Raw genomic sequence first — 16564 nt, forward strand, 5'->3', positions numbered from 1 at the left:
CGGGTCAGTGCATCCCGTGTGTAAAATCTCACGGGTCAGTGCATCCCGTGTGTAAAATCTCACGGGTCAGTCCATCCCGTGTGTAAAATCTCACAGGTTAGTTGACTTTGCTGTCAGGCTTCATGCCAAGGAAGATAAACTCCCAAAACAGGTTTCAGTAGAAGACAAACTCACATTTTGTCACACACTAAAACTATTGAGCCGGGTGTGGTGGCGCACACCTTTAATCCCAGCACTTGGGAGGCAGATGAAGACGGATTTCTGAGTTTGAGGCCAGCCTGGTCTACAAAGAGAGTTCCAGGACAGCCAGGGCTATACCCATTAATCTTTGGAAAATTATAACCAGAAATTTTCTAGTGTTCCCCCATTAACATTTGTAGACTTGGAAACATCTCAAGTAAGATCTTTGGGGGCTGTAGATTTACAACTTGGTGTCAAGAAACATTTATTTATCCAATTATGTATGTATGTATGCATGCATGTGTATATTTCTTCATTTATTTAAGACAGGGTCTCTCCGTGATGGCACACATCTTTAATCCCAGCACTTGGGAGGCAGAGGCAGGCAGATTTCTGAGTTGAAGGCCAACCTGGTGTACAGAGTGAGTTCCAGGACAGACAGGGCTATACAGAGAAACCCTGTCTTGAAAAACCAAAAACAACAAACAAACAAACAAAAGACAGGGTCTCTCTACAGAGCCCTGGCTACCCTGGAATTTACTTTGTAGACCCGGTTGGCCTTGAACTCAAGAAATCTGTCTGCCTCTGCATTCTGAGTACTGAGAACTGGGTTTAAAGGCGTCTGCCACCAACCCTTCTAGTTTTGTTTTGCTTTTTTTCATCTAAAAGATTGTATACTGACCTGGGCATGGTGGCACAGGCTAGCCCTGGCTTCTCTGAGTTCAAGGCCAGTCTGTTCTACAAATAGAATTCCAAGACAGTCAGGGCTACATAGAGAAACCCAATCTCAAAAAAAACAAAATAGATTTTTATGTAATTTATATATTATTTATATATATATGCTTATATATAATAGGTATTATTGAGTATATATTATTTATATATTTAAAGATATATGTTTACGTATATAATATATATTGTTTATGTATAATACATATTATTGGGAGCGGCAGGGGCACAGAAAACTTTGTGGTGAATCAGTCCTCACCTTCCACATTATATGAGTTTCAGGGATAACCAGTTTGCTCACCTCCCGGCCCTGCTCTAGATTATGCGTTTATTACATCTCCAGATATGGGCTCCACCTTTTTCTTTTACTTTTTTCCTTCTCTGAGAACAGGTCAGCGCCATCAACCAGCTCCCACTTTTCGGACCTGAGCAAGTCAACCAAGAGCGACCTCGGTGGAACAGTCTCCAGTCTACAGGGTCGGCGAGGAGGTGTGCAGGTTCAGCAGCATCCGCTAGGTGGCGCTCGCTCCGCCCCGACCCCGCTCAGGCACCTTTGCACATGCGTATTGCCTCCCCCACCCCACTCCTCCACACACGCGCACTTCTGACGCCCCCAGAGGCGTCAGGAAAAGGAGCTCCGCGCTCCGGAGGGGGAGAGGGAGAAAAGAGGAAGAGCGGATCCGGAAGTAGGATCCAAGGGGTCTAGTTCTCACGCTCCGGCGGACCAGAAGAGTCGCGACTCGGGGGGCGTGGCCCCGGAGGCGGAAGGCACCGTGATTGGCTCACGACCGCGGCGCCGGCGCGGATTGGCCTCTGCGGATTGAGCGGTGAGTTGACTGCGCGGCGGTTGAAATTTGAAAGTGGCGGGTGTGGCGGATTGGCCTGGCTCCTGGGCGGCCTCGGCTCCCGCGTTTTGCGGCGCGAGCCCATGAGAGGACGCGGGTCTCGGGACACCGGCACCCTGCCTGCTGCCTTTGCATCTCGTCCTGTGCGGACCACCATGGACGTGCAGGCGCAGGTGAGTGCGGCGGAGACGGCCTCGCGCCAAGGGCGGAGGACGCAGGCCGGCCGCCCGGAGACCCGCGGCCTGGGGACCGGTCGGGGCAAGCCGTCCTGCAAGGGGAGGGTCGCACCGCCTCGCGCCCGGGACATCAGCGGCCCGGCCAGTGCGGGCGACATACACACGGCGAGGCCCCAGGACGGTCGCTGCGACGTTGGCCCGCCATTCCTGTCGTGCAGGCGCGACCATCCCTTGTCCCTTCTCCCTCTCTAGCATTTCCCATTTCGAGTTCTGAAGCGGATTCGACATGTTTGTGCTTCTCAGTTATTACAGATCGCCTTGTGGGAGAAGCGTGGGTTCTGAGAGAGGCCTTGTCGCTTGTCCGCAAAGTACATTTCTTGCTGATGTCCTGTTGTGTTGCTGCTGGATCGGGATAGAGGAAGGGGAGAGGAGAAATGGGGGCATCAACCCAAAGGATCCTTATTCCCTCGCCTGCCTCTTTCTTTTGCCCATTTGGACTGCTGACTAGTTTATGGACGCCCTTCTCCACCACAACCATCTGAGGTGTATGTGTGTGGCAATTAATGGATTGATCTCTCTAGTGTCAGGAAAGGCCGGCCTGCATTCTTTGTTTATTTCAGTCTAGACTGACCCACAGTCGGTGTGGTGTTCAGCTTGGAGAGACTTTCTGGTATACTCACAGCCAAAAGGGAGGCACTGTGACAGGTGACACTAAAAAAGAAGTTTTTTCTCAGATTTGTTCATGCAGTATTTGCAAAGCATCCTCTGGCCCTGCACAGTTATACTTATGTAGGAGACGGGAGTCCCAGCTACCCTGAGCTGACAGTCCCTGGGGAGACAGGCATAATACAATTTGTATCTCTATTGGGAGGGGGTGAGACTATAAAGGTTCAAGCAGATGGAAGGGGAAGAAGAAAGCTAGGAGGGGCGACATTAACTAAGGTGTGGAGAGTTAAAACCGGAAGGAAGAGGTCTGTGGTGCAGTGCTAGGCGAGCATCCAAGAAACCCCTGGATCTATAATCCCCTGAACCAAAAGGGTCGAACCCTCCTGAGGTCACCTGTGCAGCAGGCTACTGATACATTGTTTCAAAAAAAAAAAAAAAGAGGAAAACAAACCCAAAAGAAACAGCCGCGTTTGCCCGGCTGCTGCTGCTGCTGCTGCTGCTGATGATGATGATGATGATTATTAGTTGTTTTGTTTGTTGGGTTTTTGGGGCTGATAGTTGTTTTCCCTGTGTAACCCTGGCTGTCCTAGAACTCAGAGATCTACCTGTCTCTGTCTCCCAAGTGCTGGGATTAGAGGAGTGTGCCACCACTGTCCAGCTGTACTGAGTGTTAAGTGTGTCTGAGAGATGGGGGTCATTGTGTCTCCCTTTACCGCAGGGATTTATACTGGTTAGAGTTGTCCAGAAAAAGCATGAAAAACACAAAAGGTAGTGCTTTTCAATTACTCAGTAATAAAGTTGGGTTTTTGTTTTTTGAAACAAGGTCTTACCATGTTACTTTGGCTAGTCTAGAACTGGTCTCGAACTCAAAGACCCACAGAAGCAGTGCCTCCAGAGCATTGGGATCACTGCTCCTGGCTTTCTTGTTGTTTATTTTCTTTTTAGGAAGTATGAGAACCAATTTAGTGAACATCATTTATTTTTAAACATCACTGTCAAGGGTTGACTTTCTTGACATTATGGTGTAACATTGTTCTCTACAAACTCTGCCTCACTCCTGGCTTAGCCTGGGATGCATGTGGCTGTGGCAGCTAAGGAATTGGTTATAGAGGTGCTTCAGCCCCTAACCCCACCCCATCCATGTAGCCCAGGCTGACCTGGAATTTTATGGATGGATGGCCAGGACAGCTTTTTTTTTTTTTTTTTTGAGACAGGGTTTCTTTGTGTAGCCCTGGCTGTCCTGGAACTCACTCTGTAGACCAGGCTGACCTCAAACTCAGAAATCTGCCTGTCTCTGCCTCCCAAGTGCTGGGATTAAAGGCGTGCACCACCACTACCTGGCTCATTTTATTTTATTCTTTTTTTACATTTTTTTAATGACTTATTTATTTTATGTATATATGTGCTCTATCTGCATGTACACCTTCGTTCCAGAAGAGGGCATCATAGATGGTTGTGAACCATCATGTGGTTGCTGGGAATTGAACTCTGGACTCCTGGAAGAACAGCCAATGAGTGCTCTTAACCACTGAACCATCTCTCCAGCCCCCCCACCTCATTTTCAAATGTTCACAGTTAACCCCCACAAGGTCAGCCAGACCAGCCTCAAACTTGTGATCCCACTTTTTCCGTTCCTGGGCATGGGGCTGCTTCATGTGGCTCACAGTTCAGGTCTTCACATCTGTCAGATTCTCCTAACTCAGCCCTCTGCGCTCTGCTTCCTCATAGCGGCCAGCGGTCTCTTCCTTCCCCTTGTCTGTTTGCTCTCCCTGTCTGCTGAGTCTCTGTGCTGATCTGAATAGGACACTGATGTTTATTTGCATGTGTACCTCTTTTTGCTATACTAGAATGCTTGTCTTTGAGCCACACTTAAGAAGCCAGCTCTTACCCTCCAGATTGCTACTGAAAGTACCTTAAAGGGCTGGCAAGTGAGAGCTTGTCCCGCTTGCTGCCAAGCTTGAGAACCTGAACTGGATCCCAGGACATGGTAGCCAACAACAGTCTTTCAGGATTCTGACAGCCTCTTCTTGGCCTCCACTGGTCTCGCATGTGCATGGTGAACACATCTGACCTTAGAACGCCATTTCACCTCATGTTGTCTGCCTTCCCCCATGTGGAGCATTAGTTTAAAATCGGGCCCAGATGAAACATTTACAGCTGCACTCAGTAAACAGCTCGCTCCTCCCGACAAGTGTCCCTCTCTTTTCTTCCAGGTCCCAGCTCTAACTGGAAGGCCGAGCCACTACTGCCTGGCCTGTCTTGTTCTTAAGAGTCTCTTTGCCATCAGGGTGTGGTGGTGCACACCTTTAATCCAGGGGCTTGGGAGGCAGAGGCAGATGGATCTATGTGAAATTGAGGCCAATCCTGAGCAAGTTCCAGGACAGCGGGGGCTTCACAGAGAAACCCTGTCTCTAAAAAGAAAAAAAAAAAAAAAGAAAACAAAACAAAAGAAAAAAGACTCTGTCTTTTTTTTCTCAACAGCGGCCACCTTTGTTGGAAGTGAAGAGGAACATCGAGCTGAAGCCAAGCCTGGTCAAGCACTCCTCCCAACTGCCCCTGTCAGCAAGCAGGCTCAAGAGGGGTCCTGGCCAGATGGAGGATGCCTCGGAGCCTGCAAAGGTGAGAGATGTTTTGAATGCATAGAGTAAGAAAGGCGGGGAGGGATACAGACCGGTCACTATGGAAACCCATCTTCAATCTCTCCCCAGAAACGGGCACGAGGCATGGCTGCAGTGACCAAAGTTGACACATCCCGTCCCAGAGGACCACTCCTTAGCACAGTGTCACAGACCCAGGGCCACACTGCAGGTGGGCTGTGGGGGTGGGTGGGACCAAGGGTGTGGAGATGTACTGGTCTCTCCCTCTTTTCTTTCCATCTGTGTTTGTTTCTGAGTGGATAATCCCCTTGCACTTAGTTCAGAACTCCAAAGGCACAAAGGTTGTTCGGTGGCGTTCGTACTTGCCGCCTCTTGTCTGGGACGCCTGGTTCTTCCAGGCTGCTGTGCTTGCTAGGGAAGAGCCTGAGTAGACGAGTGTGAGGGAGCAAGTGTGAACTGCTAACAGCACACTTCGTGCACAGCACGGCCGGCTTAGGCTGCTCAGGCTTTTCACTCATTCACTATGAGCATAGTGAGTTGTTCCTGGTCCTAGATGGGCGTTAGGAGCTGGCCAGACACTGTAAGGACAAGGACAGGAGAGTCACTTATTTCTTTTTTTTTTTTCTTTTTAAAGATTTATTTATTTATTATATGTAAGTACACTGTAGTTGTTTTCAGACACACCAGAAGAGGGCATAGATCTCATGACGGATGGTTGTGAGCCATCATGTGGTTGCTGGGATTTGAACTCAGGACCTTTGGAAGAGCAGTCAGTGCTCTTAACCGCTGAGCCATCTCTCCAGCCCCACTTATTTCTTTTATGTATATGAGTACACTTCTGTTCTCTTCAGACTCATCAGCAGAGGGCATCAGATCCCACTAAACATGGTTGTGAGCCACCAAATGCTTGCTGGGAATTGAACTTAGGACGTCTGGAAGAGCAGTCAGTGCTCTTTACCTCTGAGCCAGCTCTCCTGCCCCCAAGGAGAGTCATCTTGTTTCCAACCCTTTAACGTACATACATGCCATTGCATGCCACCTAAGTAAGTGTTGTACCATCTCGTTTTTCCCATCCTCGGACAGCTCAGAAAGGCCCTAAGAAGACAGGACCTCGTGGGTGCTCTACTGTTGGTACAGGTAATAGTGCTTAAGCTGCGCTGGCCAGGGAGGGCTCTGGTCCATGTAACGACAGTGGTGATGGAGGGGCTCTGGTCCTACAAGTCTTTTAGGGGAGGGCTCGTGTTGGGATCACGTCTAGGAACTTGCACATTAGGAAACAAAGCCCTTGAGTCTGATGTTTTAAAAAAAATTTTTGTTTTGTTTTTTTGAGACAGGGTTTCTCTGTATAGCCCTGGCTGTCCTGGAACTCAGAAATCCCCTTTCCTCTGCCTCCTGAGTGCTGGGATTAAAGGCATGAGCCACCACGCCTGGCTTGTTTTAAAATGTTTATTTTTTTATTATTTTACTTTATGTGTATGTACCTGAACACACACACGCATGCACGCACGCACGCACGCACGCGCACTGGATCCTCTGGAGCTAGAGTTTCAGTGGCATGAGTCTCCTGACAAAAATGATGGGATCCAGGTCTGAGGTCTGTGAGAGCAGCAGGTGCTCAGCCTGCTCACAGCTTTGTGGGGTTTCATGGTTTTTCACTGTGGCTCACATCAGCCTCCTAGGGCTCGGTTACAGGTGTGTCCTATGTCCAATTTGTCCAGCCTTTAACTCCATGTCCATTCTACTTCTCTAGTGCTGAGGAACCAGAAGCCAGCTCCCGCTGCTCCTGCCCAGAAGCCTGCCAGTAGGTGACATATAAACCTTGGGGGGGGGGTGCCTAGGAAGCGTCATCTTCTATCTTCCTGTCAGGAGATGAAAGAGGTAGCTGAGGGATGGAGACTGAAGGGCAGAAGGCCAAGGCTCCTGACCTGTGTTTGCCCCTTGCGTGCCCATGTTAGCATCCACTGCTCCCGTGGTAGGGAAGAGACCTGGCAAACGCCCTGCCTGGGACCTGAAGGGCCAGTTGTGTGACCTCAATGAAGAGTTGAAACGCTATCGGGAGAAGACCCAAACGCTGGACCAGGAGAACCGAGGGCTTCGGGAGCAACTCAGAGAAGTCCAGGAGCAGGCCACGACCCTGGGGACAGAGCGGAACACCCTGGAAGGGGAGCTGGCCAGTGTTCGCACCCGAGCTGAGCAGGACCAGCAGAGACTGGAGACGCTGAGTGCCCGTGTCTTGGAGCTGGAGGAATGTCTGGGTACCACGGAAAGGCTGGTTCAGGAGCTTCAGAGAGAGCAGCTGCAATTGCAGGAGGAGCGGAACACACTGAGCACTCAACTGGAGGAGCGGGAGGTAAGGCCAGCCTCACCGGTGACCCTCCCTAGCAGAGTCCACGCCTCTCTTCAGGCTCCCCTGAAGCCTCAGTAGGCCTGCTCTCTCCAGCAGGGTGTCTGCACTGGGCCTGAGCAGCTCCTCACACTGCTGCCCTCGCCCCTCACTCTGTCCCTCTTCCCAAGTGTGTGAGCTCTGCTGAGTACCAGGAGGCTGCGTGGTGTGGCGTGGCTGCCTCTCAGGCACTTGGGAAGAGCATGTCCGCCTTGCCTAGCTCACTCCTGTGTCTTAGTGTTGCTCTGAGAGAGCTTCCTAGATGTCCCCTTTCACTCCTCCTAGTGCTGGGACTTTGTTTTCTTCTCTTTCTCTCCTTGGCACCAGGGCTGGCAGTTACTGAGACTCACACCTCTGGCTGGGCCAGCCAGGTCCCAGGCTCTCCCTCCCTCTGACCCTCACACTGGGATTACATGCACACACAGCCAGGCCTAGCTTCTTCTTTTTTTATAATTTATTTATTATTATACATAGGTACACTGTAACTGACTTCAGACGCACCAGAAGAGGGCATCAGATCTCATTACCGGTGGTTGGGAGCCACCATGTGGTTGCTGGGATTTGAACTCAGGACCTTCAGAAGAGCAGTCAGTGCTCTTACCCACTGAGCCATCTCCCCAGCCCCAGGTCTAGCTTCTTTTTCTCTTTTAAACCATGGGTGGTAGGAATTGTAACTTAGGTCCTTCTGCTTTTACATCAAGTGTAAGATTACTGAGATCTCTGAAGACCATGGGACACCCCACCCCACCCCCTACTGTCTTACCTCTTTCTTTCCCAGACTGCAAAGTCCCTGTGCCCCATCTTGGCACAAGACTTCCCCTAACTGTTTGCATCTCACCCTCTGTCTCTCTGCTCTGAACAGAGGAGGTTTCAGGCCGCAGAAGCAGCTCTGTCAAGCAGCCAAGAAGAGGTGGTGTGTCTTCGGCAGAAGACTGAAGCCCAGGTGACCTTACTGGCTGAGCAAGGAGACCGGCTCTATGGGTTAGAGATGGAGCGGCGACGACTCCACAACCAGCTGCAGGAACTGAAGGGCAATATCCGGGTGTTCTGCCGCGTGCGCCCTGTCCTCGCAGGGGAATCCACTCCATCTCCTGGCTTCCTCGTGTTTCCTCCTGGCCCTGCTGGACCCTCTGATCCCCCAACTCGCCTTAGCCTCTCACGGTCTGACGATCGGCGCTCCACCCTGACTGGGGCTCCGGCACCCAGTACCCGTCATGATTTCTCCTTTGATCGGGTGTTCCCACCAGGAAGCAAACAGGAGGAAGTGTTTGAGGAGATCTCCATGCTTGTCCAGTCAGCACTGGATGGCTACCCTGTGTGCATTTTTGCCTATGGACAGACAGGCAGTGGCAAGACCTTCACTATGGAAGGTGGGCCTAGGGGAGACCCCCAATTGGAAGGACTGATCCCTCGGGCCATGCGGCATCTGTTCTCTGTGGCCCAGGAGATGAGTGGCCAGGGCTGGACATACAGTTTTGTGGCGAGTTACGTAGAGATCTACAATGAGACCGTTCGAGACCTGCTAGCAACTGGGACCCGCAAGGGACAAGGGGGCGAGTGTGAGATTCGTCGGGCAAGCCCAGGGAGTGAGGAGCTTACTGTCACCAATGCACGATATGTCCCTGTTTCCTGTGAGAAAGAGGCAAGTAGGAACTGAGCCAGAGGAGTGGGCAGAAGCTCAGCAGGGACGGGGATGGGCTGGGAGGGTGGGCTGGGAGGGTGGGCTGCGAGGAGGAGTGGAGAGGGTTGACACACTCTGCCAGGTGAGTCTCGGGGCTCACTTCCTGCTGTTAACACTGCCAGTTCACCCAGCCAGGCTGCTTACCTGACTGCTGACTCGGGGCTCCTAGGAGCTAGCTGCTCCGTTGTGCCTCTGGAGGTCGTCGGGCAGTGAGGCCTCTCGGGTTGTCTGTCCTTTTATTCTTTTTGAGAGCATTGCACTGTAGCCCTGGCTGCCTTAGTTAGAACTCAAGACAGACCTGTCTCAGCCTCCGGATTGCTGGGACTATAGGCCTAAGCCACTACACCTGGCCTTACAAGAACCCTGGAGATGCTCCCTCTGTATCTCAAGGAGATTTTTGAACATCTAGTTCTTGTCCTCAGCTTCCCAAGCAGCTGGATTACAGGCTTGTATGTTAAGACCCAGTCTGGGTTCTGTCTAAATGTGCACACACTAACTAATTCTGCTGCTCTGTGGTTTTGCTCCAGAAGGGCAAGGACACATCTCGCCAGCATGTCCTAGCTCTGACTGCCTATCTGTTAATCCCATCCCTAGGTGGAGGCTCTGCTCCATTTGGCTCACCAGAACCGGGCTGTGGCCCGCACTGCCCAGAATGAGAGATCATCACGCAGTCACAGTGTGTTCCAGCTGCAGATTTCTGGAGAACATGTAGCTCGGGGCCTGCAATGTGGCGCTCCCCTCAACCTTGTGGACCTAGCTGGGAGTGAGCGGCTAGACCCTGGCATACCCCTAGGCCCTGGGGAGCGTGATCGTCTTCGGGAAACACAGGCCATTAACAGCAGTCTGTCTACACTGGGACTGGTCATAATGGCCCTGAGCAATAAGGTAGGAATGGATGTATGGGCAGGTAAGGTGAGGGGGCCATGGCGTAACTGTGAGAATCCTGCTGTGTCCTAACTGACTGTGCCCTTAACCCTCCAGGAGTCTCACGTGCCTTACAGAAACAGCAAGCTTACCTATCTGCTGCAGAACTCTCTGGGTGGCAGTGCCAAGATGTGAGTAGAAGGGAAACATTGAAAGGACTATAAGGGGGCTGGAGAGATGGTTCAGCAGTTAAGAGCACTGACTGCTTTTCCAGAGATCCTGAATTCAAATCCCAGAAACCACATGGTGGCTCACAACCATCTGTAATGGGATCAGATGCCCTCTGCTGGTGTGTCTGAAGACAGCTAGAGTGTACTTAAATAGATAAAAATAAATCTTAAGAGCCAGGCTAGGTGTCACACGCCTTTAATCCCAGCACTTGGGAGGCAGAGGCAGGCTGATTTCTGAGTTCGAGGCCAGCCTGGTCTACAAAGTGAGTTCCAGGACAGCCAGGGCTATACAGAGAAACCCTGTCTCGAAAAAAATAAATAAAAAAAATCTTAAAGGAACTACAGTCTGAAGACGAGGAGGAGAGAGATAACTGTATATGTGCTTGGCAGACCACTGATGTGGGCTTGGATCCTTTTCTTTCCACAGGCTCATGTTTGTGAATATTTCTCCTCTGGAAGAGAATGTCTCCGAGTCTCTAAATTCACTACGTTTCGCTTCCAAGGTACAATGACTATTCTGCATAGTTTTCTATTCTTGTGACAAGACATTGTGACCAAAGAACTTAAGAGTTTATTGGGGACTTATAGTTTCAGAGGGTTAGAGTCCATGACTATCATGGTAATGGAACAAGGCAGTAGGCAGGCAGGCAGGGAAGGTTGGAGCAGTAGCTGAAGCCCACATCTTGAGACCCAACCATGAGGCAGAGAGACTGGGAGTTAAATGCATTCAGAGCCCCTCCTCCCCGCAAACACACATACCCTTCTCTGGGAAGGCCACACCTCCTAATCCTCTCCAAACAGTCTCCACTTCTCTCCACCAACTGGGGCCTGAGTATTCAGTACATGAGCCTATGTATGGGGCCATTCTTCTGTGAACCATCACATCTGCCCACACTGTCAGGACTCCTGGCTGCTTAGCAGCATCTCCATCATGCCTCCTGTTGAAGCTAGGGCACATCTATCCAGAAAGAATTTAAACTTGCTAGGCATCTTGGGTACTGCCCACCTGATTCCATTTTTAACTGCTGGCATTTGAATTAATATGTTTAGAAGAAATAACCAGTCAGGACTGTATTACAAGAAGCAGTTCTGTCCGTGCTCTGAGACCTCTCCTGTCTGTGTGCTCTTGTCCCTTGCTGCTTTGCTCTTCAGAACGGCCCGAAGATTACTCCCACCGCACTGGGGTTGCAAGTTACTTTTAGTTCTGTGTAGGACTCTACCAAAGTGTCCTCTCCAGTGCCCACTGCTGGGCTGGTGCATTTCCACCTTGTTCTGATTGCAGACAAGGCTCCCAGGACACCTTTGTGTATTTTCCAGTTACATCTGTCATGCGAAGTGTGCCTTGGAATGGAATTGCCAGAACAAAGGACTTGTACAGAGTTTTGAAATTTTCCCAAACAGACATTGGAATTCTAAACCTCACTAGGGCTAGACAGTACCCATGACCTCCTCTATTGTAGGCGTGAGCAGGCCTCAGGTTCAATACTATCTACCTTGGTGGGTCATTTTTCTCCTGGTTTCCCCTTCTCCTGCAGGTAGAAGAACTTTTTGAGCTCTGACTTAACTTGGTGTCTGATCATGACTGGATGCCCTCTTCCAGGCAGGGTGGTCAGGCATGTTAACACCTCCACCGAGCTGCCTGGAAAATTACTTGGCCTGTTTATCACCTGTCAGGGCTTAAACCGGGTCCTTGTCACAGTAAGCACGAGCTATGTGACTAGCCTAATTTCTCAAAGCTAATGAGCAGGTTTGAGCCATATATGGTAGCACACATTTTTTGTCCCAGTACTTGGTGGGCTGAGGCTGTAAGTTCGAGGCCACCCTGGTCTGCAGAGTGAGCTCCAGGCCGGCCAGGGTGACTTAGATACTGTCTCTAAAAGGAGGTGGGGGACAGCTTTAAAGTGTTTTACAGGTTCCACAGATGGCTCGGTGGCTAAGGGCACTTGCCGCTCTTGCAGAGGACCCGAGCCCCACCCAGCCTGACACCCTGACATCTAGCTCTAGTTCTAGGGACTGCTACTGCAGGCGCCAGGCACCCTGCATATAAAAGAAGTGAATCGTAAGTTACTCGTGTGTGCTTAGAGGATAACTTGTAGGATTGCAGGGCTTGTTTCTCTCCTTCCTTGTGGCCTAGAGATCTGACTTAGGTGGTCATGTCATCACATTTGATGGCAAGCATCCTGAGCTAGTTTGCTGCCCCTAGCCCTAACATCCTATATGTTAATGTCAGCCCTGTATGGGGCAGGAGGGATGTTAAGTCGGCTTCTCATGCTTTTTACGATTTATTTATTTTTATTTTATGTGTATTGGTGTTTTGCCTGCATGTATGTTTGAAGGTACCAGATCACCTAGAATTAGAGCTACAGGCAGTTGTGAACTGTGATGTAGGTGCTGGGAATTGAACCCAGATCCTCTGGAAGAGCAGCCAGTGCTCTTAACTACTGAGCCATCTCTCCAGTTCCTAAATATAACTTTTATTCTCCTGTTGTCTCTGGGATTTACTGCCCCCGTCTGCTAACCTGGTCCTGGCCCTGGAAGCTTCTAGCTTTCCTTCAGTCTAATCCAGGCCTAGAATGTTTTCAGCTCCTGAGACTTAATTCTGAACTTTGGCTGGTTCAACTCAGCTGTGCTGGCTGAAACTCCTCTCTCAGATGACTGATGAATCTGACTTCCCTCAGCTTCTCCTGAATGGCTCTGCTTGGCCTCATACTAACTCTGGCAATCTGTTCTAATCTTCTGTCTCCTTCTCATTCTCTGGCTCCTCTGTCTTCACCTGTGTCCAGCTTGTTCTCTCTCTGCACCATCTCTGCATAACTGTCGCAGTAAAACTGCCTTTCTCCACTTCTCTCTCTGCACTGCCCTCTTAAGTAGCCCCTCTTCCTCTCTGTTCTCCTGAGTCGGGCAGATCCTATTCTGTCAAGTCTTTCTCTGATGTGTCACTTTGTCTGCCACTCAATGAGACATCACTTTCAAACAAACTTTACCTTCATTGTTTGAGATTAAAAGAGTGTACTAAGGGTGAGTGCATCCCAGCCAGAGGGATTAGAGGTGTGTGCAAAGGCTGAGCCACACCTCAACTAAACAGGTTCTTTTCAGTAAACCACACAATCTGTGGGTTCATAGAGTGATGAAGTAGCCTGCGACGCTGATCTACCTCCCCCTCCCAAGTGCTGGAGGTAGTGCCGCTTCCCTGGCCATGCTTGTGATGTCCACTTCAGCCACCTCAGAAGGTCTGTGTGTCAGGTTTGGCTACTGTGGCCATTCCTCTCACTTGGAGGAGATGGGTCTGTTTGCTGGGAATCCTTGTTTACTGTACTGTGTTGTGGGGCCATGCCTCATGTAGCTGTGTTTATTTGAGGTAGAATGTCTCTGCCCTGATAGTACACCATATTCAGACTCTGGTTGCTCACTCTTCCCCTCAGAGTTTTGCTGTTTGGTAGTTACGGATTTGGTTTGGTTAGATTGGTAATTCTAGTCCAAAGTCTTGACCTACTTAATAGCTGGGACAATTGGTGTACCTGTTACATCATAAGTACCCAGTCTAGTTCTACATTTATTATTAAGTATTTGCTTAACTTTTTTTTCCTTTTTTCTTTTTTGGTGGTGTTAGAGATCTCCCAGAGCCTTGTGTGTGTTCAGCAAGTGCTCTATCCCTGAGCCGCCTCCTCCTCCACTCATCTCTCTCTCTCTTTTCCTGTGAGGCAGGTCCCAGGAAGCCTAGGCTCGCCTGGAGCTCCTCTCCCACCTGCCTCCATTGCTGAGGCCTGGACCTATGTCCAGGCTCATTGGCTCTCAGTAGTGAGTTTATGAAATAGTAATTCTACATCCATTATTTTGTTAGAGGGTTTTAAAATGGTGAGTTCTAATCAGTATTCATTACTACTGACTTTTACAAAGAAGCCCTTACCAAATAAAAGCATTCCTCAGACGCTGTTGTGGGTCAGTCTGTGAGCACTGGGAAAGCAGGGGCATGAGGTGTGCAGAGCTGGAATAGCTGTAGCCTGTTAAGCTTTAAAGGTGTGGACTAACTGTAAAATACATAATTGCTAAAATGTGGGAAAGATTACCTAACTATTGAAAAAAAAAATGTCACCAAGTAGACTTGTTCAATGCAGCGTTAGCAGAGACCTTCAGTTGGTCAAGGACACATTGTGAAGGACGCTGACATGGGAATGTGCTGGGCTGAGGTGAACATGTTGTGTAGGGAAACATGCATGCAGACATAGTGTATAGGAAAAGGTGCATGCAGTTCTTTTTTGATAAGTATTTTGTGTGCTTGCATATCTGTGCACTATGTGTGCCTGGTGCCTGTGGAAGCCAGGAGAGGAGGCTGCATTCTCTGGTACTGAAGTTACAGACAGCTCTGAGCTGCTGTGTGGTTCCAAGGTCCTTTGGAATTCAGCCTGTGCTTTCAATCTCTGAACCTCTTCTCCAGCCCCAAAATGATGGGCTTAACTATCTATCTATCTATTTATTTATGTATAATATTTAGCTGTGTGTGGTGGCACACGCCCTTAATCCCAGCACCTAAGAGGCAGAGACAGACAGACCTCTAAGTTTGAGGCCACCTTGATTTACAGAGTAAGTTCCAGGACAGCCAGGGCTACACAGAGAAATCCTGTTTCAAAAAGAAAAAAAGAAAGAAAAAAAAGTTGTATTTTATGTGAATGTTTTGCCTGCGGAGGAATGTTTACCACATTCGTACTTGGTATATGAGGAGGTTAGAAGAGGGCATTGGATTTCCTGGAATTGTAGTGGATTGTTGTGAGCCACCATATAGGTGCTAACAACTGAACCCAGGTCCTCTGCAAGAACTAGTGCTTTTAAATATTGAATCATCTCTCCAGCCTCAAGATGCTGAATCCTTTATAGGTTTTCATTATTGAGTTCCTATCTTGAGTGACTCCATATGTGCCCATAGCTTTTATGAGGAGGGCAGGCATCATAGGTGCTTACGTACTTGACACCATCTTTTCCACACACGGTTCCCGATGGTCACAGCGCTACATCTTTGGTCAGTCTGAGGGCCTTAAATTCAGCTCCTGTCTCATTTCTTGGGCTGGGCAAGCTCTCTACCACTAGATAACAATCCCACCACTCATGTGCCCTTTGATCTGTACCTAGTAGTTTATGTCTCCAGTTCTCTTCTGTGGTGATTTTTTCCCTCAGGAGCCCTGGTTTTCAAAGGAGTTTAATGTCTTGACGGGATTTTTGTAGGAGAACTTTGGTGTGTCTAGTCCAGGGTGTTGCTGAAAATGGAGACCTCTCTGCTATTGTAGTTTTTGTGTAGGTGTCTATTAGCTTTCTAATAATGTGACAAAACTCCAAGATCAAAAGCAAGGTGAAGTAGAAAGGGCTAGACCATGTCCAGGGATGTCAGGTCAGTAACTTCTTTAGGCCATAATCGAGTGCTGTTTACTGCTCGCTCCTCTTGGCTTCCTCAGCTGGTTTTCTTACACAGCTCATTAGGAACCCACCTTTTCAGGGGTGGCACTGGCCCACTGTAGGGTTGGATCCTCCAACATCAATCATTGATTAAGAAAAGGCTTGCTCACAGGCCAGTCGGATGGGATATTTTCTCAGTTGAGGGCCCCTCTTTTCAAATGAGGAGTAGCCTGTGTCATGTTGACATAGAAACTAGCCAGCACCCTAAAGCTTCATCTTCTCAGACTTGGGGCTCTTCTAGGCTTAGTGGGCATAGCATCACTACCCCTCCGGGGTCAGGCTGAACCTGCTTCCGTAGCCCTTACTTCAGAGAGTCAGATGGCGGGCCCAGCGCAGGGGCAGAATGGGAAGGCTTCTGATCTGTAAACCTTGATCTTGTGTAACCAACCCTGTTTATTGGTCCACAGGTGAACCAGTGTGTCATTGGTACTGCTCAGGCTAATAAGAAGTGAAGTCGGATCCAGAGCCTGATTTCCTTGCAAGGCAGTGCGCATGTGTCTCTGTTTTAGTGTATATGTATTCAGTGGGGGTGAGGTGGGGGTTGAGACATGATTTTATTGGGAGAATAACATGTAATCACTGTCAAATAAAGAAAATCTGTTGTAAGTTAATCTTTTTCTTTTTTCTTTCTTTTTTTTGGGTGGGGGGGGTGTGGGGGTGTTTCAAGATAGGGTTTCTCTGTGTAGCCCTGGCTGTCCTGGAACTCACTTTGTAGACCAGGCTGGCCTCGAACTCAGAAATCTGCCTGCCTCTGCCTCCCGAGTGCTG

At 49.5% G+C, this 16564-nt stretch overlaps 1 protein-coding gene across 1 annotated transcript; it reads left to right on the plus strand.

Moving 5' to 3' along the window:
- Positions 1 to 1837: 1837 nt before the first annotated feature.
- Kifc1 (kinesin family member C1) lies at positions 1838 to 16248 on the plus strand. Its single transcript, XM_021221156.2, has 11 exons — positions 1838 to 1927; positions 5078 to 5215; positions 5305 to 5404; positions 6277 to 6330; positions 6944 to 6994; positions 7149 to 7543; positions 8439 to 9218; positions 9852 to 10142; positions 10239 to 10312; positions 10779 to 10854; positions 16204 to 16248. Exons 1-11 carry the CDS (start codon positions 1838 to 1840, stop codon positions 16246 to 16248), a joined length of 2094 nt encoding a protein of 697 aa, XP_021076815.1.
- The last annotated feature ends 316 nt before the right edge of the window (positions 16249 to 16564 follow it).

Source organism: Mus pahari, chromosome 21 (assembly GCF_900095145.1).
Source record: "Mus pahari chromosome 21, PAHARI_EIJ_v1.1, whole genome shotgun sequence".
In the NCBI taxonomy this organism is placed as follows: Eukaryota; Metazoa; Chordata; class Mammalia; order Rodentia; family Muridae; genus Mus; species Mus pahari.